This window comes from Hippichthys cyanospilos, chromosome 11 (assembly GCF_059441005.1).
Source record: "Hippichthys cyanospilos isolate Australia breed blue-spotted pipefish chromosome 11, RoL_Hcya_1.0, whole genome shotgun sequence".
Classification (NCBI taxonomy): domain Eukaryota; kingdom Metazoa; phylum Chordata; class Actinopteri; order Syngnathiformes; family Syngnathidae; genus Hippichthys; species Hippichthys cyanospilos.
Window position 1 is genome coordinate 4,447,501 of NC_142379.1, and position 19,650 is coordinate 4,467,150.

The 19,650-nt window shown below is 39.3% G+C and overlaps 2 protein-coding genes across 2 annotated transcripts in view; both read left to right on the plus strand.

Moving 5' to 3' along the window:
• Positions 1-3,220, plus strand: part of zpld1b (zona pellucida-like domain containing 1b) — an 8,662-nt gene extending 5,442 nt beyond the window's left edge. Inside the window, exons 4-10 of the mRNA XM_088427773.1 lie at positions 40-112; positions 946-1,043; positions 1,248-1,328; positions 1,434-1,605; positions 1,671-1,776; positions 2,739-2,768; positions 2,948-3,220. Of these exons, the coding sequence (XP_088283899.1) occupies positions 40-112; positions 946-1,043; positions 1,248-1,328; positions 1,434-1,605; positions 1,671-1,776; positions 2,739-2,768; positions 2,948-3,132 (745 nt within the window). The 3' untranslated portion in view covers positions 3,133-3,220. The remainder of the gene's footprint in view (positions 1-39; positions 113-945; positions 1,044-1,247; positions 1,329-1,433; positions 1,606-1,670; positions 1,777-2,738; positions 2,769-2,947) is intronic.
• Positions 3,221-5,656: 2,436 nt separating this feature from the next.
• LOC148415499 (zona pellucida-like domain-containing protein 1) lies at positions 5,657-11,207 on the plus strand. Its single transcript, XM_088428079.1, has 10 exons — positions 5,657-5,753; positions 7,236-7,456; positions 7,532-7,716; positions 7,796-7,868; positions 7,946-8,043; positions 8,298-8,378; positions 9,201-9,369; positions 9,444-9,549; positions 10,803-10,826; positions 10,938-11,207. The coding sequence occupies exons 1-10, from the start codon at positions 5,657-5,659 to the stop codon at positions 11,075-11,077; spliced, it is 1,194 nt and encodes a 397-aa protein (XP_088284205.1). The 3' UTR covers positions 11,078-11,207.
• Positions 11,208-19,650: the final 8,443 nt, after the last annotated feature.

Sequence of the window (19,650 nt, forward strand, 5' to 3'; positions counted from 1 at the left end):
AAAAAAGCCCACGTTCACCTCACTGCATCTTTTTCGCAGCTCGTCAGCCGCCATCTCCGTCAAGGACAGTAACGGCACTTTTGTCAGCACGCTGAGTCTCATGCTGTACAATGTGAGTGAGTGAGCGAGCGAGTGAGTGAGTAAATGATTATTTTTTTATATGGGTGGCGTAGACTTCATTTCTTTGTGCTTTGCAGCACAAGACAGAATTTGAGGTTTGGGGGTTTGGTTCCACTCCAGAAATTTGCTCAAATGTTTTGCTATGACATTAAAATAGAGATGTGATAGAAAACACTACAGGAATTTATTTAAAAAGCAATTTGAAAAGAAATGATGTCTGCTCGAGGATCAGTATAATCGTGGGCAAGTTGAAGTCCAATTACAAAAGTGTCATAATAGAATATGATTGCATTAAACTTTGATTGTTTTGAGATTATTAATAAATACGGTTGCAAAATCTAATTCCTTTTAAATTGGAGATTAGCAACCTTTTAAAAGATTCCATAATAACTTCCATAACAAACTTTTCTTTGTCACAATACATTTCATTATTATTATGAAATATATTATTATGAATATAATATATTATTATGAATTATATTATTATTATATTATTATTATGCAATAATATGGTCAGAGTGGTATAGTTGAATGAAATAAATTACATTTAGTTCTATTTCATTTAGTTACTTATATATAATATAATAAATTCAATAAAAATAATGTCCAATGAAAACATATTTAATACCACAATTATACCACTCAATTATATAGTTTGTTATGTTGTTGTTTTTTTCCGCTGCTTTAAAATGTTAAAAATATTTCAAAAGCAATATATCATCATCATTAGTACTAATAAGTGAAACGTAATTTCATTACTAATAATATAATTGTATTTGATGATTTTTCTCTCTCACTGAAAAAAAAATGAAACTTTCTGCACAGGATTCCACATACAACCAAATGCTCTCCATCCCCATGGCGGGCCTGGCTCTGAAGACGAGAGTGTTTGCCGCGGTGAAGGCCACAAACCTGGACAAACGGTACGGCCGAGCGGTCATTTAACGCCGACTCAATTCTAAAGCCGCGATATGAATGACCATAACTCAATGTCTGACGGCGCGGCCGCCGCCATTATGATATTATACGACAGCGAGGCGCCAGGCCGTGACAGAAGGAGAAAGGCCCGTGTGTGCTTTTCCGGCGGCTATCGGGCATCTAGATCTGACCGTTTTGTCCCCCTGCAGTTGGAACATCTTGATGGACTACTGTTACACAACCCCCTCAGGGAATCCTAATGATGAACTCCGCTACGACCTTTTCCTGGGGTAATCTGACTTGTCCGCCGGCCACAAAAGGGGAGCGATTAGCCATTCATGCCCGTCGCCGCCGAATACGTCATATGGCGTGCTTTCTATCTGTCTTGGGCGCAGCTGCTACAAAGACCCTCAGACCAGCGTTTTCGAGAACGGCAAGAGTCAAATGGGACGTTTTTCCTTTGAGGTTTTCCGCTTTGTCAAGCACCGGCACCAGAAGATGTCCACCGTCTTCCTGCACTGCGTCACCAAGCTGTGCAAAAGCGACGACTGCATCATGCTCATGCCGGTACATCTCCGTGGGCGTCGGGCCTGGCTTGACCTTCCCGGGATGACCTTTGAGGTGTCTGGCAGATCTGCGGGCGCCGTCGAAGGCGAGACGAAGGAGCTGGCCCGGGTTCGCCGCCGGCCGCCAGCGGGAACGCCGTCATTAGCGCCGGGCCCATTATCACCAGGAGTGGTATGACCTGACCATCCATCCATCCATGCGTTTATTATAGGCTTACTGGTGCCTATCCCAGCTGGCTTCGGGCGGCAGGCGGGGGACACCCTGAACTGGTTGCCAGCCAATTGCGGGGCACACAGAGACCAACAACCATTAACCCAATCACACCTAAGGACAATTTAGTATGTTCCTAGCTAGCATAAGCAATACATAATCCATTTAATTCATTCATTTACGCTTTATTATCTTTAAGTATGCTGGTTCTCTGTCATCGAGGTTAATAATATTGCCGTCAAGCCACTGAGCCCCATACATCAAGTGCCACACCCTGCAATAGAAAAACTGTCACCCTGTATTGGTTTTTGAAGCTCCAAATGCATCTTTTTATCCTTCCATTGAACCACAACAACATTTGTCAAGGAAGAAGCAGGCACAAAGAGAGGAAAGGGCCGCTAACAAGGGCCAAAATGTGGCGGGATGGAGGCAATGATCGATCACTTCATTCACTGACAGTGCCCGCCATTGACCACACTTTGCTTTCATACATTTTAATCATGGTTGAATAAAAAAAAAAAAAAAATTATAAATGCATACCCAGAAATTGTAAAAGAGATTCTAAATATGGTTGTGTATTTTTGTAAAATATATGTTGTACATATCCATCCATTATCTATAGCCACTTATCAACACTAGGGTCACTGGCTCGCTGGTGCCTAACCCAGCTGTCTTCGGGCAGTAGGCGAGGGACGCCCTGGACTGGGCGCCAGCCAATCGCAAGGCACACAGGGACAAACAACCATTCACGCTCACTATCACACCTAAGGACAATTTATACACAAACGTCGCCACAAATGAATAGAATGGCTCTCAGGAATGTCATTATTTTGGTAGTTTGTTTTTCCAACTTCGCTAATTTCATGATAACAGGAATGAATTTAGGTGAATTTACAAAATAACCATCTGTATTTCTATTCCAGATGATACCCCCGTCAACAACACTCTACTAGGTAAGCAGCCTTACATATTGTTTACACACAAACACTTTCACATCATTCTGGGCTCCTGGGACTGTAAATTTCAGTTTTTTAAAAATCTTTCTTTTTCTGGCAGATAAGTTCAAGCGTGAAAACAGGTTATCTGTTTTTAAGTTTCTTCTATCGCCCACTCACCACATTTTCCCCGGCAGCTCCGGGCGACCGCTCCCAGCTGTTGAATCCGACGACCGCGGCGTTGATCTCGGGCGTGGTCATCCTGGGCGGGATGAGCGTTGGCTTCGTACTGCTGTCGCTGCACCTGCTGCAGAAGTCGCGCCCGGCGCCATCCTCCTCGGACGCTGCGGCCTCTGCAGCTTGGAACCCCGCTTTTAAATGAACACATTAAATTATCAACACAATAGTCCATTCATTGACGCACATGGCTTAATGTGCGTTTCAGGTGTTGTGTACATCATCGACATCCATTGAAGGATTAGATTCTCGGCAGAAAAAAGAATGGAACTTCAAGTTAGATAGTTAGAATTTTTATAAGGCAGGAATATTATGATGGGTTCATTCGTGCCATTATTATTACTTTGACGATTGCAAGAAACTATAAAGCATAGAAGAAGCATGATTTAAAATTAGCTTGTTGGCTTTTTGAAATCAACAATAAATATAAATCTTTTTTTTTTCAAGTCTTTAGACTTGTTAAAGCTATTGTGACATGACGTTTTATTTGCTGAATACAGTCCTTGAAATAAAACACTGAAAAGTATATGTGTATGCATGTTAAGACAGTGCAACTGATAATATACGGTAATACATATTACACACATAGACATACATACAATATACATATTACTCTTTAAATGTCTTTAAAAAAAAGTTTTTTTTCTTCTTGCAAGTCTAAGTGTTAAAATGTAGATCAATGCATTGAACCTTTTTTTTTTAAAAAAAGGGGTTGAAAAAATGTGCTATGTAGCCCCACTAGTCAAACAAGGTATTCTGATAAATATTACAGTCGTGGAATACGATTTAAGTAGCCAAATCCACCTATTTTGATTTATCAAAAGGGGCAGCCATATCGTCACTAGCCGACAACTGAAAATGACATGTCTGGGATAACGACCAGCTCAGCTTGCGAATGTCACCCAACTCACAAAATAAATAAGCCATGATTGGTCATTATCTGAGCAACTGTGATGTCATTTTCAGTTGACAGCCAGTGGCAAAATTATTCCCCCTTTAGACGGATAAAAATGGGGTGGATTTTGCTGCCTGGATTTCATATTCCACGGACATATTAATCCAATAATAATTACAGTGCATTTAGACCAATGGTGTTGATATATATATATAACCCCATATATATATATATATATATATATATATATATATATATATATATATATATATATATATATATATATATATATATATATATATAGTATTTAGTTATTGATTAATCATATAAAAAAACAACAATAAACTACTCCTTATGGTCTCAAATTTCAATTCCCTAGCAGCCAAAAGGTTCAAATTGTCATCGAAGCGAAGACTATAAGGAAATGGTCGACGATGCGTAACATTTAAAAACCATGGCAAAACTGTAAGAACGCTTTTCTCAATAATACACATTCAAAACATTGAAATGAATTTGTAAAATTTAGTAAATTTGTAATTGTTTTTGAGCTATCATCCTGGATTATTTATCATTTTAAAAGGAATTCATTAGAATTGGCATACATCACAATATATCATTTTTCATTTTTAGATCATATAAAACTAATTTTGTGAAAATGCAACATATATACAGTATATTCAGTATTTTACTATTCAAATTTCTTTAGACACTTTATGAATTTTAAAGTGGATTCGTGTGATTTTTCCCAAAAGGCTACAGTACCGAACGGCACCGCCTTTTATGACTGGCGGAATTAACTTTCCAATTTTCACTGGATTGATTTTCACTGCCGATGACCCGTGTAATAAAAGTCTAGACCTCACGTGCGTGACTGGCTGCACTGTAATCCTGGCTTTCAAGAGCCATTATGCGAGCGTGTCTCCATCGCACCCGAGGAACGATGGAACAAGTGGAGCAAACACTGTGCTCTCCCCTTGCCTCGGGTCACTAAAATCTCTCACCAGAAGCGGGCGAGGGAACGAAACAGGAAGAAGAGCCGTCATGGATGCATACGGAGATTCCCATCCTTCATCTTGACCCGGATCTGAGCTTTCCTCTTCCCAGGTGGCTCAGCTGACAAGATCATCTTACGAGATGATAACTCACTTTTTCTTGCGGATTCTATCTTGAGATTAAAGATGCTCGCTGTACACAGAATGAGAAAAGTCTCCCTTATTTTTCACCCCCCAAGAACCGAACTTCAAAAGAACTCATTCACCAAACAAATCAGAAGACAACAAGCCCTCTTCTCTCTATTGTATCAGGCCAGAACAGATTCCCTCACTTGCTTAAATTACATATTAGCGACTAATGGGGCGCATTTCACCTCTGAACTAAAGAAAACAACTTCACGCACATTGTTTGAGCGTGTTTGTTTAAAGAGGGCCGCGCGTTGGGTTTCAACATTTGCCTCCAGGAGACGACCCAGGCACCTCGGCGGGACAAAAACCTAATTGTTCAACGTAAAACCCGCCAATGTGTCACTGACCCTGTTAACGTCCAATCCTAAAACAGTCCTCGACGCAGAAGTCGGGTCAGCGCGTATAAAAACCTCTTCCGCCGCTAGTTCTTCACAAACTAGGCCGAGGGACTGAGGTAGGTTAGATCCCTGCGCGCTTTCCAGAAATGGATTTTGCAACCTAATCCAGGATCCGTCGGATGGATTAATCTCCTTGTGAAGTGACATTTGTGGTTCTCCCTCAGCTTTCTCACACGGAGGGCAGAGCGGCGGGAGATGGCTTTGATCAGCTTCCTCATCCTGACCTCGCTGTGGATTGCGGGCCGAGAGGCCCTCAGCCTGTCTGATTGCGGAGCGTACGCCAGGCGACCTGGTGAGACTGTCTTCAACCCACCTCCGAGGAGGGGGGGACGTATTGATTTCAGTTTAAGACATATGCCTTCCAGGACACCGCACCGACTTCACGCATCGATCGGCCGCATGTGGACAAATGGGCTGCTAGATATTTGCAGCAGAAACATTATTGTTAAAATCAAGTTGAATGTCTGCTCTTTGGATTTTAATGTCCTTGGATGGAAGTTCTTTATCAATGATATGACTTCTGGCTAGATTTTTGTATCAACAAAACCAATTTTAATACCACGGCAGAGTTGCTTGCGCTCACCCTGAAACCACAGAGTTCTGCTCCTAAAACGCTGGCACACATCGCTCAAAAGTTTGGAGACGCCTTCAAATTTGAATGGTCTCACATACAATAAGAAGGAAAACAAACAAAACAATATTACCCCTATTTAATGCACAGGCTGTGAACTGAAAATCATTCCACATCATAAAGTACCAGCCATATCATACTCTATAAAGACAGTTGAAAATATGAATCAAAAAATGACTGACCCGATATTTGGATTAATATGACCTAACTCTTTGGGGTTGTTTTGCACAAACCAATCCCACAAATGTTTTCTTCTGTACAAAAAAATCTGCAAAAATTGGGTTACCTTTGTAAAAAATAGCAGAGTTGGGTCAAATTGACCTGAATATTGTCTCTGTCCATAACTGTTCCATAATTTAACGCAACAATTTTCCAATGCTAAAGGTGACAAAAATAAAAAATACCAAGGTATTTTAAGATGTTACCTCAGCAAAAAAAACAAGTACATTAAAGAATCAAGATTATAAAACACTTAAGGTACTAACAGTATCAAAGTAATGGATTACTTAAGATACTAAAAGTACCAAAATAACGGATGTGATCAATTACTAAAGTTAAAATGACTAAAGTTATCAATTACTTTAAGTACCAAGGTACCAGTCAATATTGATTACTTTCATTTATAAAGTAATCGATTACTTTTGGACCTTTCGTAATTTAACCATCAAATTTCGATTGGTTCCTTGGTTATACAAAAAGTAATCAATATAGATTAGTTTAATGTTTCCCAAAGAATTCTGTCAACATACTATAATTGGTGCACTACAATTCGGATTTTCGAGTGCCGTTAAGACTCTACTGCAAGCTGAATTTTTGCATGACGCTGTTGTCTAGCACCGACCTACACTAATGCCTTAGTACTCGAGATTTAAGATACAAGGACTTCGCTTGACGATTATTTTCACGATTTATCTATCGATGATGTTATCGATCAGATTAAAAAGATACGACGTTTCCATCCCTTATTGAACAATGGTTTGAAGTAAGTAAAATCAGTATCACCAAGGCCCATCCCCCAGCCGTCAACAAATATTTTCGCAGTTCGTCCCTGACCACCAGACTTAGTAAATTTCCCGAGGGAAAAACTGAACGGCTAGCATTTTTCGATTCGATAAACTACAATGTGTTTGTCTTTTTTATCAGAATACACAGATATCGCAGTGGTGTGCGGCACATCCGGCATCGAGCTAGCTATCCAAATGTGCCCGGTGATCTACACGGGATACAACGCCAGCTTACTCATCCTCAACCGCGTCGTAGGAAATTCGGAATGTCAGGGGAGCCTGGATGAGACTGTGACGCCCCCTGTGGTCAGATTTAGCTTTCCCATCCGTGAGGGAAACGCCTGCGGGAGTAGCTTCTGGGTGAGTGGTGCTCGCCTAACAAAAATGAAGCTCTGGGTTGAGGTCGATGGGCAACGTCAACGAATCACCCCTTAGACGACAAGCGCACCAGGAACAGGAATATTTTCCGATTTCTCGAACATCCAACGGGTCAACGTCAGCGGTGTGGTGCGATCCTTCGACCCCACCATAGGAACTATCACCTACAATGCAGAGCTCAAATATTTCTACTCGTGCGCCTACCCTCTGGAGTATCTGCTCAACAACACCCAGGTGGACGTGTAAGTACGCTAAGGCGATAACTCCAGAAGTAAAATATGAAGATCTCACCATTGGGGTTGTGTTTTCTGCCTTTCATAGGTCATCTGCCTCCATTGCTCTGAAGGACAATAATGGAAGTTTCATCAGCACCCTGAGCATGACCTTGTTTCAGGTGTCGGCATCCCCACGATCAAACCCTCATCGTCGCTAATCTATTACGTCGTATTAACGTCTTTCTCCATTTCCCAGGATGAAAACTACACAATTCCACTCATCATGCCGCAGGAAGGAATTGAACTGAGAAAAAAGATCTATGTGGAGGTGGTTGCATCCAACCTGACGTCACAGTAAGAACCTTTATCATTCCGGTCGACCCCAAGTGCCGTCTTTGTCAAAGCCTTTGTTAGAAGATCATTTGAATGTCCTGCAGAATGTAGCTTCATTGATCAGGCAGTTTGATAAATGCCGCCACCGGGGTGGTCCCTCCTTTGTTTTCACTCTTTTGCAACCTCATGGATCTTGATAGATTGTAAATTTGAGGATTCCGCCTGTGACCTGGAGTCTCTGACTCGGTGCTGGGGACCTCATTGTTTCTCTACAGGTACTTTGTGCTTCTGGACCGGTGCTACGCCTCAGTGTCCCCGCACCCCACCAACTCCACCTTCTTTAATCTCTTTGTCTCGTAAGTACAGGACGCGATAAAAGGGGGGAGGGGGGGGGACAATCTAAAACCCCTGTTTTACGATTGTTCTTCAGATAAAGAAGAAATACCACTAAATACCCCTAAAAACTGCATTTCCTGTCATGGAATTTCCCCCATTCAATCCCAAGGATTTATTTATTTATATATTTCTTAAGAGCCCAGAAATTCTTTATCATGTATTAAGGTCTAAAAATAGTAAATTAAGGAGAATTAAAGTAACCAATTACTTTGGGCCCTTAAGTCTTACTTAAGGTACTAAAAGTACCAAAGTCATAGATTACTGTTAGCGCTAAAGTAATCTATTAATTAAATGAATTAATGCTAAGGTAATCATTTATTTAAAACACTGCTTACTAAATTAATCAATTGCTTTGCGCACTAAAGTAGTACAGTAATTGATACTGGTTGGTTAATGTATAAAATACTTGATTACTTTAGTAATTTCAGAACTAACCAAATAAATTACTTTAGGTAATTAAGAACTCACTTTATGTCCCAAGATAGTAATTAATATTGATTTCTATAATGTAGAAAGTAATCAATTACTTTACAACTTTTAGTACTAAACTACTAAATTACTTTAGATAATTAATTGCTAATCTGTAATCAACTATTTTGGGTTACTGTAAGCGCTAAAGTAATCAATTATTTTAATCAAATTAAGTGCTAAAGTAATTAATTACTGAAAGCACCGCCTACTAAATTAATCAATTACTTTATGCACAAAAGTACTAAAGTAATTGATACTGCTTAATGTATAAAATATTCGATTACTTTGTGAGGTTCCCCTTGTATTAAAAGGTGCTCCATAGCCCAGCTGACCACCATCCTGGAGAATGGTGAGAGTCAAAAGGCCCGCTTCTACTTCTCCGCCTTCCGCTTCATCGAGCAGCAGAATGAAACCATCTCCACTTACTACCTGCACTGTATCACACGACTCTGCGAGCAAAGCACTTGCAGCGCCTTCAAGGTAAGAAGACGTCCATTTCAAACCAAAACAAATGAACGTTTCCACTCTGTCGGACCTTCACCGATGATCCACAGCAATGCAACAGTAGGAGGAGGAGGAACGTGGAGGCCACGGTCATCCAGCAGAGCATCGACGAGCCGTCCTTGCTAACCGTACCCATCAAAGCGAGAACCGATGACCGTATGTACCCATTGAAATTATTTCCACAATTTAAAGCTTGTGTGGTCTTTCAATCATTTTGGGGTAATTTTTTTTCCACATCATTCATGTTGAACTTTGACATGTTGTGAAATTTCTTTCAATGCTTTCACTGATGTGAAATGACTTTGATGTAAAGATCAAAATATCGGGGTCGCATTTCTGCAGTATTTTGCTGGTCTGATGAGCAAGCGAAATGCTGTTAGGCTGTTTTCAATGGATTCGAAATCTTAAAAATATGTGTGCCTCAAAACCGGGTGCATGTCAAAATCCATCGTCCCTTATGAAGAAAAATGTCCCAAAATAGACGTGTACATCTTCAACGGATATCCCTCAAAACATACAGCCATTATTAACTTTCATTTCAAACGCAGCAAAGCGGCTATTATGAAAGACAATAAAAGTTATTTCCCACATTCATTGTAAAATATGGCACACGTCTCCAGTGTTGGCGATGGCTAACAGGAGTGTTGACGTATTGCAATGCAAACAAAACATGAGATGCATTCAAATCAATTTCAAATTCTATTCAATGTATTGTCTTTTATCTATTACTGTATACATTTAATTAACGAAGTAACTTAATGATCTGATGTTACCCACTTCTGAATGCTATCAAATTCTGGCACGCATGTAGCTAATTTATATTTGTAGTCCCACCACATCAAATGCAAAAAACAAAGAAGCAATACAGGGGCCACTTAGTATCATTTAAATGTAAACAGACACATACAAATACAGAAATATGCTGCATGATTTTATATCAGTGCAGCGTTTATTCAAATGCATGCAGTTATAGTTTTTATATGGAGGCCGACGTACGAAAAAAATGTCAGCATTTACAGTTAAATGATCAATGAGTGAATTCGAATCATTGAAGCATGATCAATGAGAAGTAGAAAATACCATGGCCCTAAATATTGATTCAAAGAGTTAGCGATGGAGTTATTAATCTACAGTGGGTCAAATTGGCTGAGGACCCAGGAAGATTGCTGTTGCTCAGGAGCGATCATAACAGGCGGGTAAAGATTTTAAAGCAAAAACATGATGATTGGGAAAAGATGGATGTGCGGTGCTAAAGCCTCCTTTTATGGTGACTTGATATGAAAAACTTTGCTATACGTTTTTTTTTAGCGCCTGTGAAAAACTGTCAACTTGACATACGTGGTTGTTATCGTCCAGCGACTATTCAAATGTTCATCCCTCACAGTGAAATACTCTCCCTATCTTTCCAGCAGCCGCTCAATCTAAAGAAGAGGGTAAGTATTTCTTCTCAACATAAACAACTTTTTTCATTACCGAATTCCGCAATTTCCTGTGTAAGCGAGTGTGTCCCTGAAGTAATACGTTTCCATTCTTTGTGCACGCAGCCCAGTCTCTGGACGGGCAGTCTGGCGGCAGAGACGCCTCGGTGGGCCTGGGGATTGCCGTGGCCGTCCTTTTTGTGACGGGAGTGACGGCCATTTTGACGGCCGCCTCTTTTTATTGGAAGTTGAAGCAACTGAGCTAGTGGTGACTCAGCGCGGGCTAAAATTGGTGGGGGTACAAGGTGTATGCAGGGTCACTTTTAAAGCTTGTTTTTTACACATTTAAGGAAGCCACGTCTGGATAATGGATGTATCATGATGTACTTGGTGTGTTTTGGGCTACTATCGAGGTTTTTCTGTTGTTTCATGTTCTGAGCTTGTCTTTTGTCTTTTAAAGTCCTGGGTTTGTTGGTTGGGTTTTGTTCATGGTTTTAGATCAAGTTTCTGTTTTTCTTTGTTGGATTGTGTCCACCTGATCTCATCAATATGTCAGCCAATCAGCTCCCTGCACCAATTGTGTTTGGTCCAGGTGTTGGTCGTTGTCTTGTTACTGTATGTTAAGTCATTCTGTCAGTATTAGGAGGTGTTAAGGTGGATGTAGAGTTTGTGGACCCAAGCAAAGAGGCAAAGCAAACAAGAGCATCGCATACAAAGCAAGAAACAAAACCCGAAACAAACTTAAAAATGAATATAAAAATGAAACTCACGGGGGCCTGAGTGACAGTGACAACAACCGCCACAACAACAACCTGACAAGAACTGAAAGGAAACAGGAAACTAAATACACTCCAAACTGGAACGTAAACAGAAAATGTTGAACACCTGGCCAAAACACAATTAGTGCAAGGAGCTGATTGTCCGACGCAAGGAAAGAGGTTGACGATGACAGGTGGGCACAATTAAACTAACAAACAATCTGACACAATGAGACCAGAAAAATGAACTTAAAATATGAACAAAACAACCAAGCAACAGACCTAGAACGTGAAAGGAGAAAAATAAAACCAACACAAGTCTAGAACATGAAAAAAAACAGAAAACCCCGATACCACCCCAGAACATAACAATAACAATGATACTATTCTGACATTTGCATGATGGACAGTGCTTCCGAACAAGCCTGCGTCTACTCAATGAGGGTATTTGGTGTAAGCCGGACTTGACTCGCTGGCATTAGTCCTCTTGAAACCTTAAAGCATTTTGCATGTTATAGGTAGACCAGCATGTGCATTTAATCAACTAGATGAAAGGCTGTTGACTTGCATTGTGTTGCACGCCCGTTGCAACTTTCGAGCAGCAGAAGCTATATCAATATAGTAATTTATTTGCAGAAATTAGCTAGAATAATTAATGTCATCACGTAACAGACTGCTGTGTATATATGTGCCATTTCTTGTTGTTGGAGATGACACGTATTCATTAAAGCTTGCAAAATTCAGAGCGTATTCCAGCGGCAAACTCAAATCAAATCAAAGCACCGACAGTTTATAATTCCTGACATAATGAGCACAGCGAGGGCATTTAGGAGGCAAAATGGTCAGTGCTGTATTCACAGTTATGCAGTTTTTGTAACAACTCTCCACCAGAGGGTGTCTAATCACCATTTTAAACATTTCTTTTCATTTATTTTTTTTTAGGCCTTCTCCACCAGTTCTGTCTGATGACATTGTATCTGCGTCTTTTGGGAAGTCAAATTTAAGACATTTAAAGGCCACTGAGTTTAAATTGAAAACTTCTCATTATCTAAATATCATCACCATGAAAGAGCCATATGGGCTGACAAAAATGAGCAATTATCTTTTTGACATCAAATGAGTACTAAACAAAGATTCTCCAAACATATATATATATATATATATATATATATATATATATATATATATATATATTATATATATAACTTTTTGGCTGCTAGGGAAATGAAATTCGAGACCTTATGGAGTAGTTTGTTGTTTTTTTATATGATTAATCACTCACTAATATATATATATATATATATATATATATATATATATATATATATATATATATATATATGCGTACTTACATTAGTAGGCTTTATATGTGTGGACAGGCTATTAGTATAGATTTTTGTAAAAAGTGAAGAACTTAACCAAAATCTATCTTATGACGTTTTGGCCTGACGCCAGCAATACTGTTTTTTTTTTTTTTCCACAACTTAGGTCTGGTCCAAAATGTGTTACTTTTTTGTGTTGGCACACAATTTCAGGGCTAATTGACATCTGGGATGTTCTTTATCGTTTGTTTATGTTCAGTTGAGGTCGATTTAGTAAGTTTGGATCCTGAAACAGGGATAGATTTTTTTATTTGAGCAGGAGAAGTTTGGACAAACCTGTCTATTTTATTCTGCTTACTCGCAAGGGGCAATTCGAACGCTACATCCCACACATGCACGGTGAAATTTTGAGAAGTTTACTCCGTACCACTCGAGCAGAAGTGGCGCCTTGCTCAAGGGCATCTCGACATCAGACTGACTTTTCGCCAACAAGCGGTTGCCATTTTTACATTTTCGTCCATATCAGGATTCTTACTTGCGCGCCCGAGCCCAAGTCCTCTCAGAATGGAATCGTCATTCCTTTGGGTCACGACTGACTTGATGGTAAATGGAGACGGTGTCCTGCGCGACGAGGAGAGCCATCTGCAATCAGACACGATGACGAGATGAGCCACTTTGTAACGTGAATGGAGGGGACGGCCAGCTGAGCTCGCTCCATTAAGGCAGCAATAAATGTACGCTTGCGATGAATCCTTCTTTTTATGACTTCCCTTGTAATTTAATTAAAACAACAGGGATGGACGCTGACCTTTAGATGGGAACCATTTTGCCCTCTAAAAGTGTTTACGGCCTTCGGGGGGGAGAATCCGAAGTGAACCTGCAGCCCGCGTTGCAAACGACAGGCCATATTTTATGATATTTTAGCAGCCGACTCTTGCTGTCTTGTCATCGTGAGCGGCATTTGAATAGATGCCATTAAATATTGTCACTTTCATATCTGCCAGACAAGGGTGGGAAAAACAACAACAAAAAAGCAGTTTCACGGTCCTTCTTAGCTTCTATTGTTCTTTTCAGTCAGCTGGATGAATAATTGTTCTGTCATTTCCACTCTAATTAAATGGCACGTGAGTGTGTCTGTAGGCTACGCTGTACTTTGAGCAGACAGCACTTTCATAAAAAATGGATGGAGCAGCTGTAGCCTAGTTTCAGGCCGGCACGGGAACATGAAGAGCGCCATGACTTTGAATAAACATGGACGTGATGATGATGCGGGAGATTATACTAGAAAAGCCATGCGTGGATAAAGAGAGGTGGAGAAGAGGTGTTACGGTAGACTGCTGAGCGGGCGAAAAGCGTGCGAGGGGGTCTGGTTATTCCATTAACCTTTTGTAATGAGGCAGAGAAAGTGGACGGCTGCAGGTAAAGCAAAATGTCATGTTCAAGTCATCACAGGAAGCACAGCCACAGTACATCCTCAATGAACTCTTTATGGCTAGCCTATCTTAGCTTACCTTATGGTGCGAGACTCTTTGCTCGCAAAAAAACACCGCACGACCATTATTCATGCTTTGTCGTCCATATAAGCTGAAAAAGTCTAAAAATAGGTCTGCCTGGACTCATATATATATATATATATATATATATATATATATATATATATATATATATATATATATATATATATATATATATATATATATATAATAAACGCGTTTCAATATCTGTCCTTTTACTAAAAAAAAAAAAAAAAAAAAAAAAGAAAAAAAAGACCCTTTTTTTTCAAATATTACGTACAATACAAAAGCACATTTTTTATAGATTTTGGTTGCTGGTTTGGTTCGTGACGTCAGAAGATGGTAACGATTGTGGTCTTTGTTTTTCCAAAGCAAATGCTGATCTTTGCAAGTGTTTTTAGTTAATAGAGGACTAGAAATATTTTATTTATATATGTATATGTATGTATATATATATATATATATATATATATATATATATATATATATATATATATATATTGTATTGTACGTAATATTTGAAAAAAAGGGTCTTTTTTTTTCTTTTCTTTTTTTTTTAGTAAAAGGATATTGAAACACGTTTATTTAAATTCATTCCGTTGGTTCACCTTCAACAGATTAATTAGTAAAATGATCTTTATATACATACACATTTTATACACACTTTATACATTACAGACACCAAATTGTTGCACTTTATCCAGACATAGTTACAAAAGCCTTTAAAGTACACTAATGGCATGCTGCACGCAGCTAACCACATGAGACTTGTTCGACTTGGATGAGACTTGTATGAAAAAAAACAACCTTTTTGACCATCACAAGTATGATTGTTATTGCACACTGTTCCGCACAATTTGACCTATAATAATTTTGTGCCCGCTGAGATGAATTGTAAGGACATCAAAAATAGGCAATGAAAAACAGACTGAAAAAATGTACCAGTCGTTTCTTTTAAAAGTTTTAAAGTATTTCCACAAAGTCAAATCTTTTTTATCAGGGCTGAGCCTTGACACCACGCTTTTTTTGTTTTGTTTGGGACTTGACTCCAGACTTCCTGACATTTGACTTGGACTGGACTCGAAAAATATTTGGACTCCACCGAGTTCAACCATGATTTTAATGCTGGAAAAAAAGGAATTTTCAATATATTTTTTTTCCAGATTCGCATAAAAAGCTATCTGATATTTTTGAGGGTTGTTACCAAACTTTGCGGACTCGAATCTGACTTGGACTCAAACCTCTGTGACTCGAAGCCTTGGTGTCTCCACGTTAGTTCCTCTGAGCTTTTAATTTGATTTCAGAATCCACCTGTCTCAAGCCTCACCCTTCAAACACTAGTTAGCCAATCACAGACTTCGGACTTAGTAGGAATTGTCTAAAACCAACAGTTACACCTCAGTGAAAAATCCAACAGGTGCAAATTTGGCTCAGACTTTTTATCAAGAAAATACTGGTGTGCTTTGTTACTATTGTTATTATCTTCAATTGTAGCATCACATTTCCTTGTATTATTTTGCTTCATTTGCACGTTTCCTTTTCCCAAAATGTGATTCTGTTCCAAATGATCTTGCGGGGGGCTGTGGACGGCCTCCGTCGGTTTCTCACATTTGGTCTGGAGCATACCTGTGCAGCGGCAACATCTCCTATGAATATAATTTTCCTTCAACAACAGGGCTCAGCTGCTTTAGCCAGAGAATGTATTATATTTATTTTGATAAAAAGAAGAAAAATGACTTGTGATTGCCAAGCAGCTTGCGAGAATTGGAAAGTGTTGAAAGAGCACCACATGTTGCTTTTTCGCTCTTCTTTCGGGGGCATATTGGCAATAACAAACAATGCAGAACATCAAGTGGCGTATGCTATGTGTTTGCCCCCCCCCCCCCCCCCCCCCCGATAGAACAAGCTGTATTGGCGGCTTGCTGCAGCCGCGTTACATTTGCATGCTCATTTGCACATCAAGTGGACAGCCAGCGTCATTAGCATTCATGTGAAGTGGTGCGTTTGTCCAACCTGACATCCAGTAAGCTATGTGTTGCTCACCAGAGACATTCTGCTTGTACTGTTTTTCGCTTGCTGCTGGGTTCTTATAGAAAGGGAATAACCAGCCATAATCGTTATCAAAAGAAGTGCAGCGAATCGGTTGAGGTCAAACATAACCGGGCCAGACATGCCAGTCGACTTTTGACACCCCTATTCTACCTGTACCCATCTAAGAAACAAATCCGTGCGCAGTTGGACAGCGTTTTGTGCAGGACTCGCGATGCGGATGAAAAGAGGGCCCTGCAGTCTTTTAAAAGCTTATATAAAAGTTAATAGTTTGTCTATAATTATTTTGATAACTAAGTTACTTGTATGCACATTTAATATATTTTGGAACATTGTTCCACTTGCTGGTTCTCAAATGGGGGGGTACTTGAAAGAAGTCCATTAACTTGAGATTTTAAATAAAACCAACAAACATGCAAAAATCCTTTAAAAATAATTATTGAATTAATTAAATCAGGAAAATATAAGTTCATAAAACAGCTTTTATTTTCAATAAGTTAATTTAATTATTTAAAAAAAACAGTTTCTCATCCACACTAGAATGGTTTGACCCAAACTTGTCAGGTGCCACCTCTCGTTACCTGTCGAGTTAATGATTTATTTTTGGTGAACGGATCTCTATAATGATAGCAAAACAGGACACTTTAAGTTGAATATTTTTCTGTGGACATATATTTAAGTTGTATTGGGACATCTCTATTTTCCCATGTCAGAAACTGCCTCTAGTCTTAAAACCAGAATCTTGTCATGTCAATCCATTCTATCGAAAGTGACCCAATGGGAAAAAACCCCCCAGCAAAAAGCAGTTTTCCCAGGCAGTGAAGAAATAATTAGATTACAATGAGCCCTCATCAACATGGTGTTGATAGACTAGAAAGCAGTGGCAATGATTTAAATGCATAAGGATTTTGATCGTTTTTAGCATCTGGTTCAATGAGTAGCTAAAGTGCTGCATCCCTTGCGAGTCCATCAGTACAACTCATGACAATGTAATTGTATTTATCGATTACGGTATTAAGTGTATTGATTGGTTGTGCCTTGCTTTTACATGTGATTACATACCAAACCCATAGCCGTGTGTCTTCTTCAAGCATGTTTTGACAAACAACATGGAGATCTCGGAAAAAAAAAAAGAGCACTAGAATGTTAAATCCCTCCAAAGAGAAACTAATCCTGTTCTGGATGAGCCACTCTACTACATACCTGCACTTCAAATCCTCTCAAAGGCGTTCTCAGGACTTGTGCTTTTAGACCTTGCACTATATAGCTGGATGAATGAAAATACAAGCTAAAAATATACACCTCCTTTTGAATCCTGGAAGAGCTGAATCCCCATGGCATCTTTGTTTGATAACACACTCATATACAATAGCTCACCCTTTCAATCCACTTAATGCTCATGCTAATTTGCATGTATGTTGCAGAAGTTTTAAACAGCAATAGAAAACAAATAATAACACATATAGAACGACAATAATAGTACCCTGTCATATATTCTTTATCCTCTGCTATGAATGACAAATATTAGTGTTGTAATGATGAACTGGGAATAACACAAACTGTTTTAGTCTTTTAAATTTGTTAACTGTCATGACTTAAAGTTTAGGAAAGTTTAATATTATGGAGTGCTACTTTCTAGTGAATGTTCACGTAAAAAGTAATCGCAAGAAAAATGCACGCTTATTCCCTTCAAAGGGAGATGTTGTAAAGTGCTTCAAATAAACTATAAAAATGCCATAATATGTCTTTGTCACCTGTGACGCAATGATGACATCGTCATCTCTGCTATCCCCAGCTCCGCCTCCTGTTTTTTCTCAATGGCACTGTCTCCAGGCCAAACAACATCGCTGGTCTCATCACACGTTTCATTTTATTTTAGCTCCAAATCACACATCTCACCTGATACTTTTCTCCACCTGTTTGCGCTTGCCTGCACATGCTTCTTCGCCTCTTTTCCACACTCTCCATTGCTCTGGACTGTGGATCTCAAATACTTCAAATCCTCCACCTTCTTTATCTCTTCTCCCTGTATCTTCACTCTTCAGCTTGGGTCCCTCTCATTCACACATATATACTCCATCTTGGTGCAGCTAACCTTTATTTCTATTTTCCAGGGCCAACCTCCACCACTCTAGCTTCTCCTCCACCTGTTGCCTACTCTCACTACAGATGACATGGTCATCTGCAAACATCATAGTCCATGGAGATTCCTGTCTAACTGCCCATCACTCTAACAAACAAGAAGGGGCTTAGAGCTGATCCCTGATGCAGTCCTTCTCTTCTCTCTCTTCCTGTGGAAACACCTTCCTCCTCTTCTTCCACAAACAGTGGCCAAATTTCCAACACCCTGTAGGTGAACAGCACCGTAGGTGATCGTTGTTAACCTGGGCCTCAATCGAACCGATATGGAAGTCATAGGTTTGATTCGCATATTTACACCGGGTTGAGCTGCCCGACACAAACATCTGTATTTATCCGGCCTTCTGACTGGCACAAAAAGGCACAAAAATCCATAAACTGGTCTCTACTGCTTCCTTCTGGCTTGAGATGATACACAGGTAAACAAAGAATTTTCTCCTTGCTAACATAGTTTGACTGCTATTTAACAGAATGGTGCAAATATTGCAGGAAAATCAATATAATATATCCCTTTAAAATGCGTCTAAAAATGTCAAGATGATTGTTTTCTACGCGACAAAATTTGTAAAATAAAAATTTACATACACAACAAACTTCCACTGAGAAATGGTCGCATTTTGAAGTTGTACATGTTTTAATCATCTGCTTGAAATTTCACCTGCCTAGTGGTTTTTTTTTTCCTCCATTGATTCGTTTATGGTGTCACAAAGAAATCAAAGGCATTAACAAAACTTGTAGAATAATGCCATTGAGGGTTAGTGCTTTTTCCCAGACATTTTACACAATAATTTCAAAATCATGCAAGCATGTAGGGCACCTTTTCTTCCCCGCACAACCGCCAAAAAAAAAAAAAAAAAAAAAAGAATAAATCCTACTTACAGCTCTCAGTTTTTGTTGGTCTTTCAAAGTCATACATCCTCATCAGCATTTAAGTTGAGCTGACCCGCCCTCTCTCAGAATCATCCTCTAAAAAAAAAAAGGCAAAATAAGCAAATAAAGACTCCTAGTTTAATCATGCGGTCAAGATGCGATAAAAATGCTCACATTTTCATGTTTT

What these genes read in the sequence shown, in the direction of transcription:
- LOC148415499 (XM_088428079.1), top strand. Translation starts at nt 5,657, where the DNA reads ATGGCTTTGATCAGCTTCCTCATCCTGACCTCGCTGTGGATTGCGGGC. An exon ending in GCATCCAACCTGACGTCACA is followed by an intron (nt 8,044 to 8,297) that starts GTAAGAACCTTT and finishes GTTTCTCTACAG; the next exon opens with GTACTTTGTGCTTCTGGACC. An exon ending in TTCTTTAATCTCTTTGTCTC is followed by an intron (nt 8,379 to 9,200) that starts GTAAGTACAGGA and finishes TTGTATTAAAAG; the next exon opens with GTGCTCCATAGCCCAGCTGA.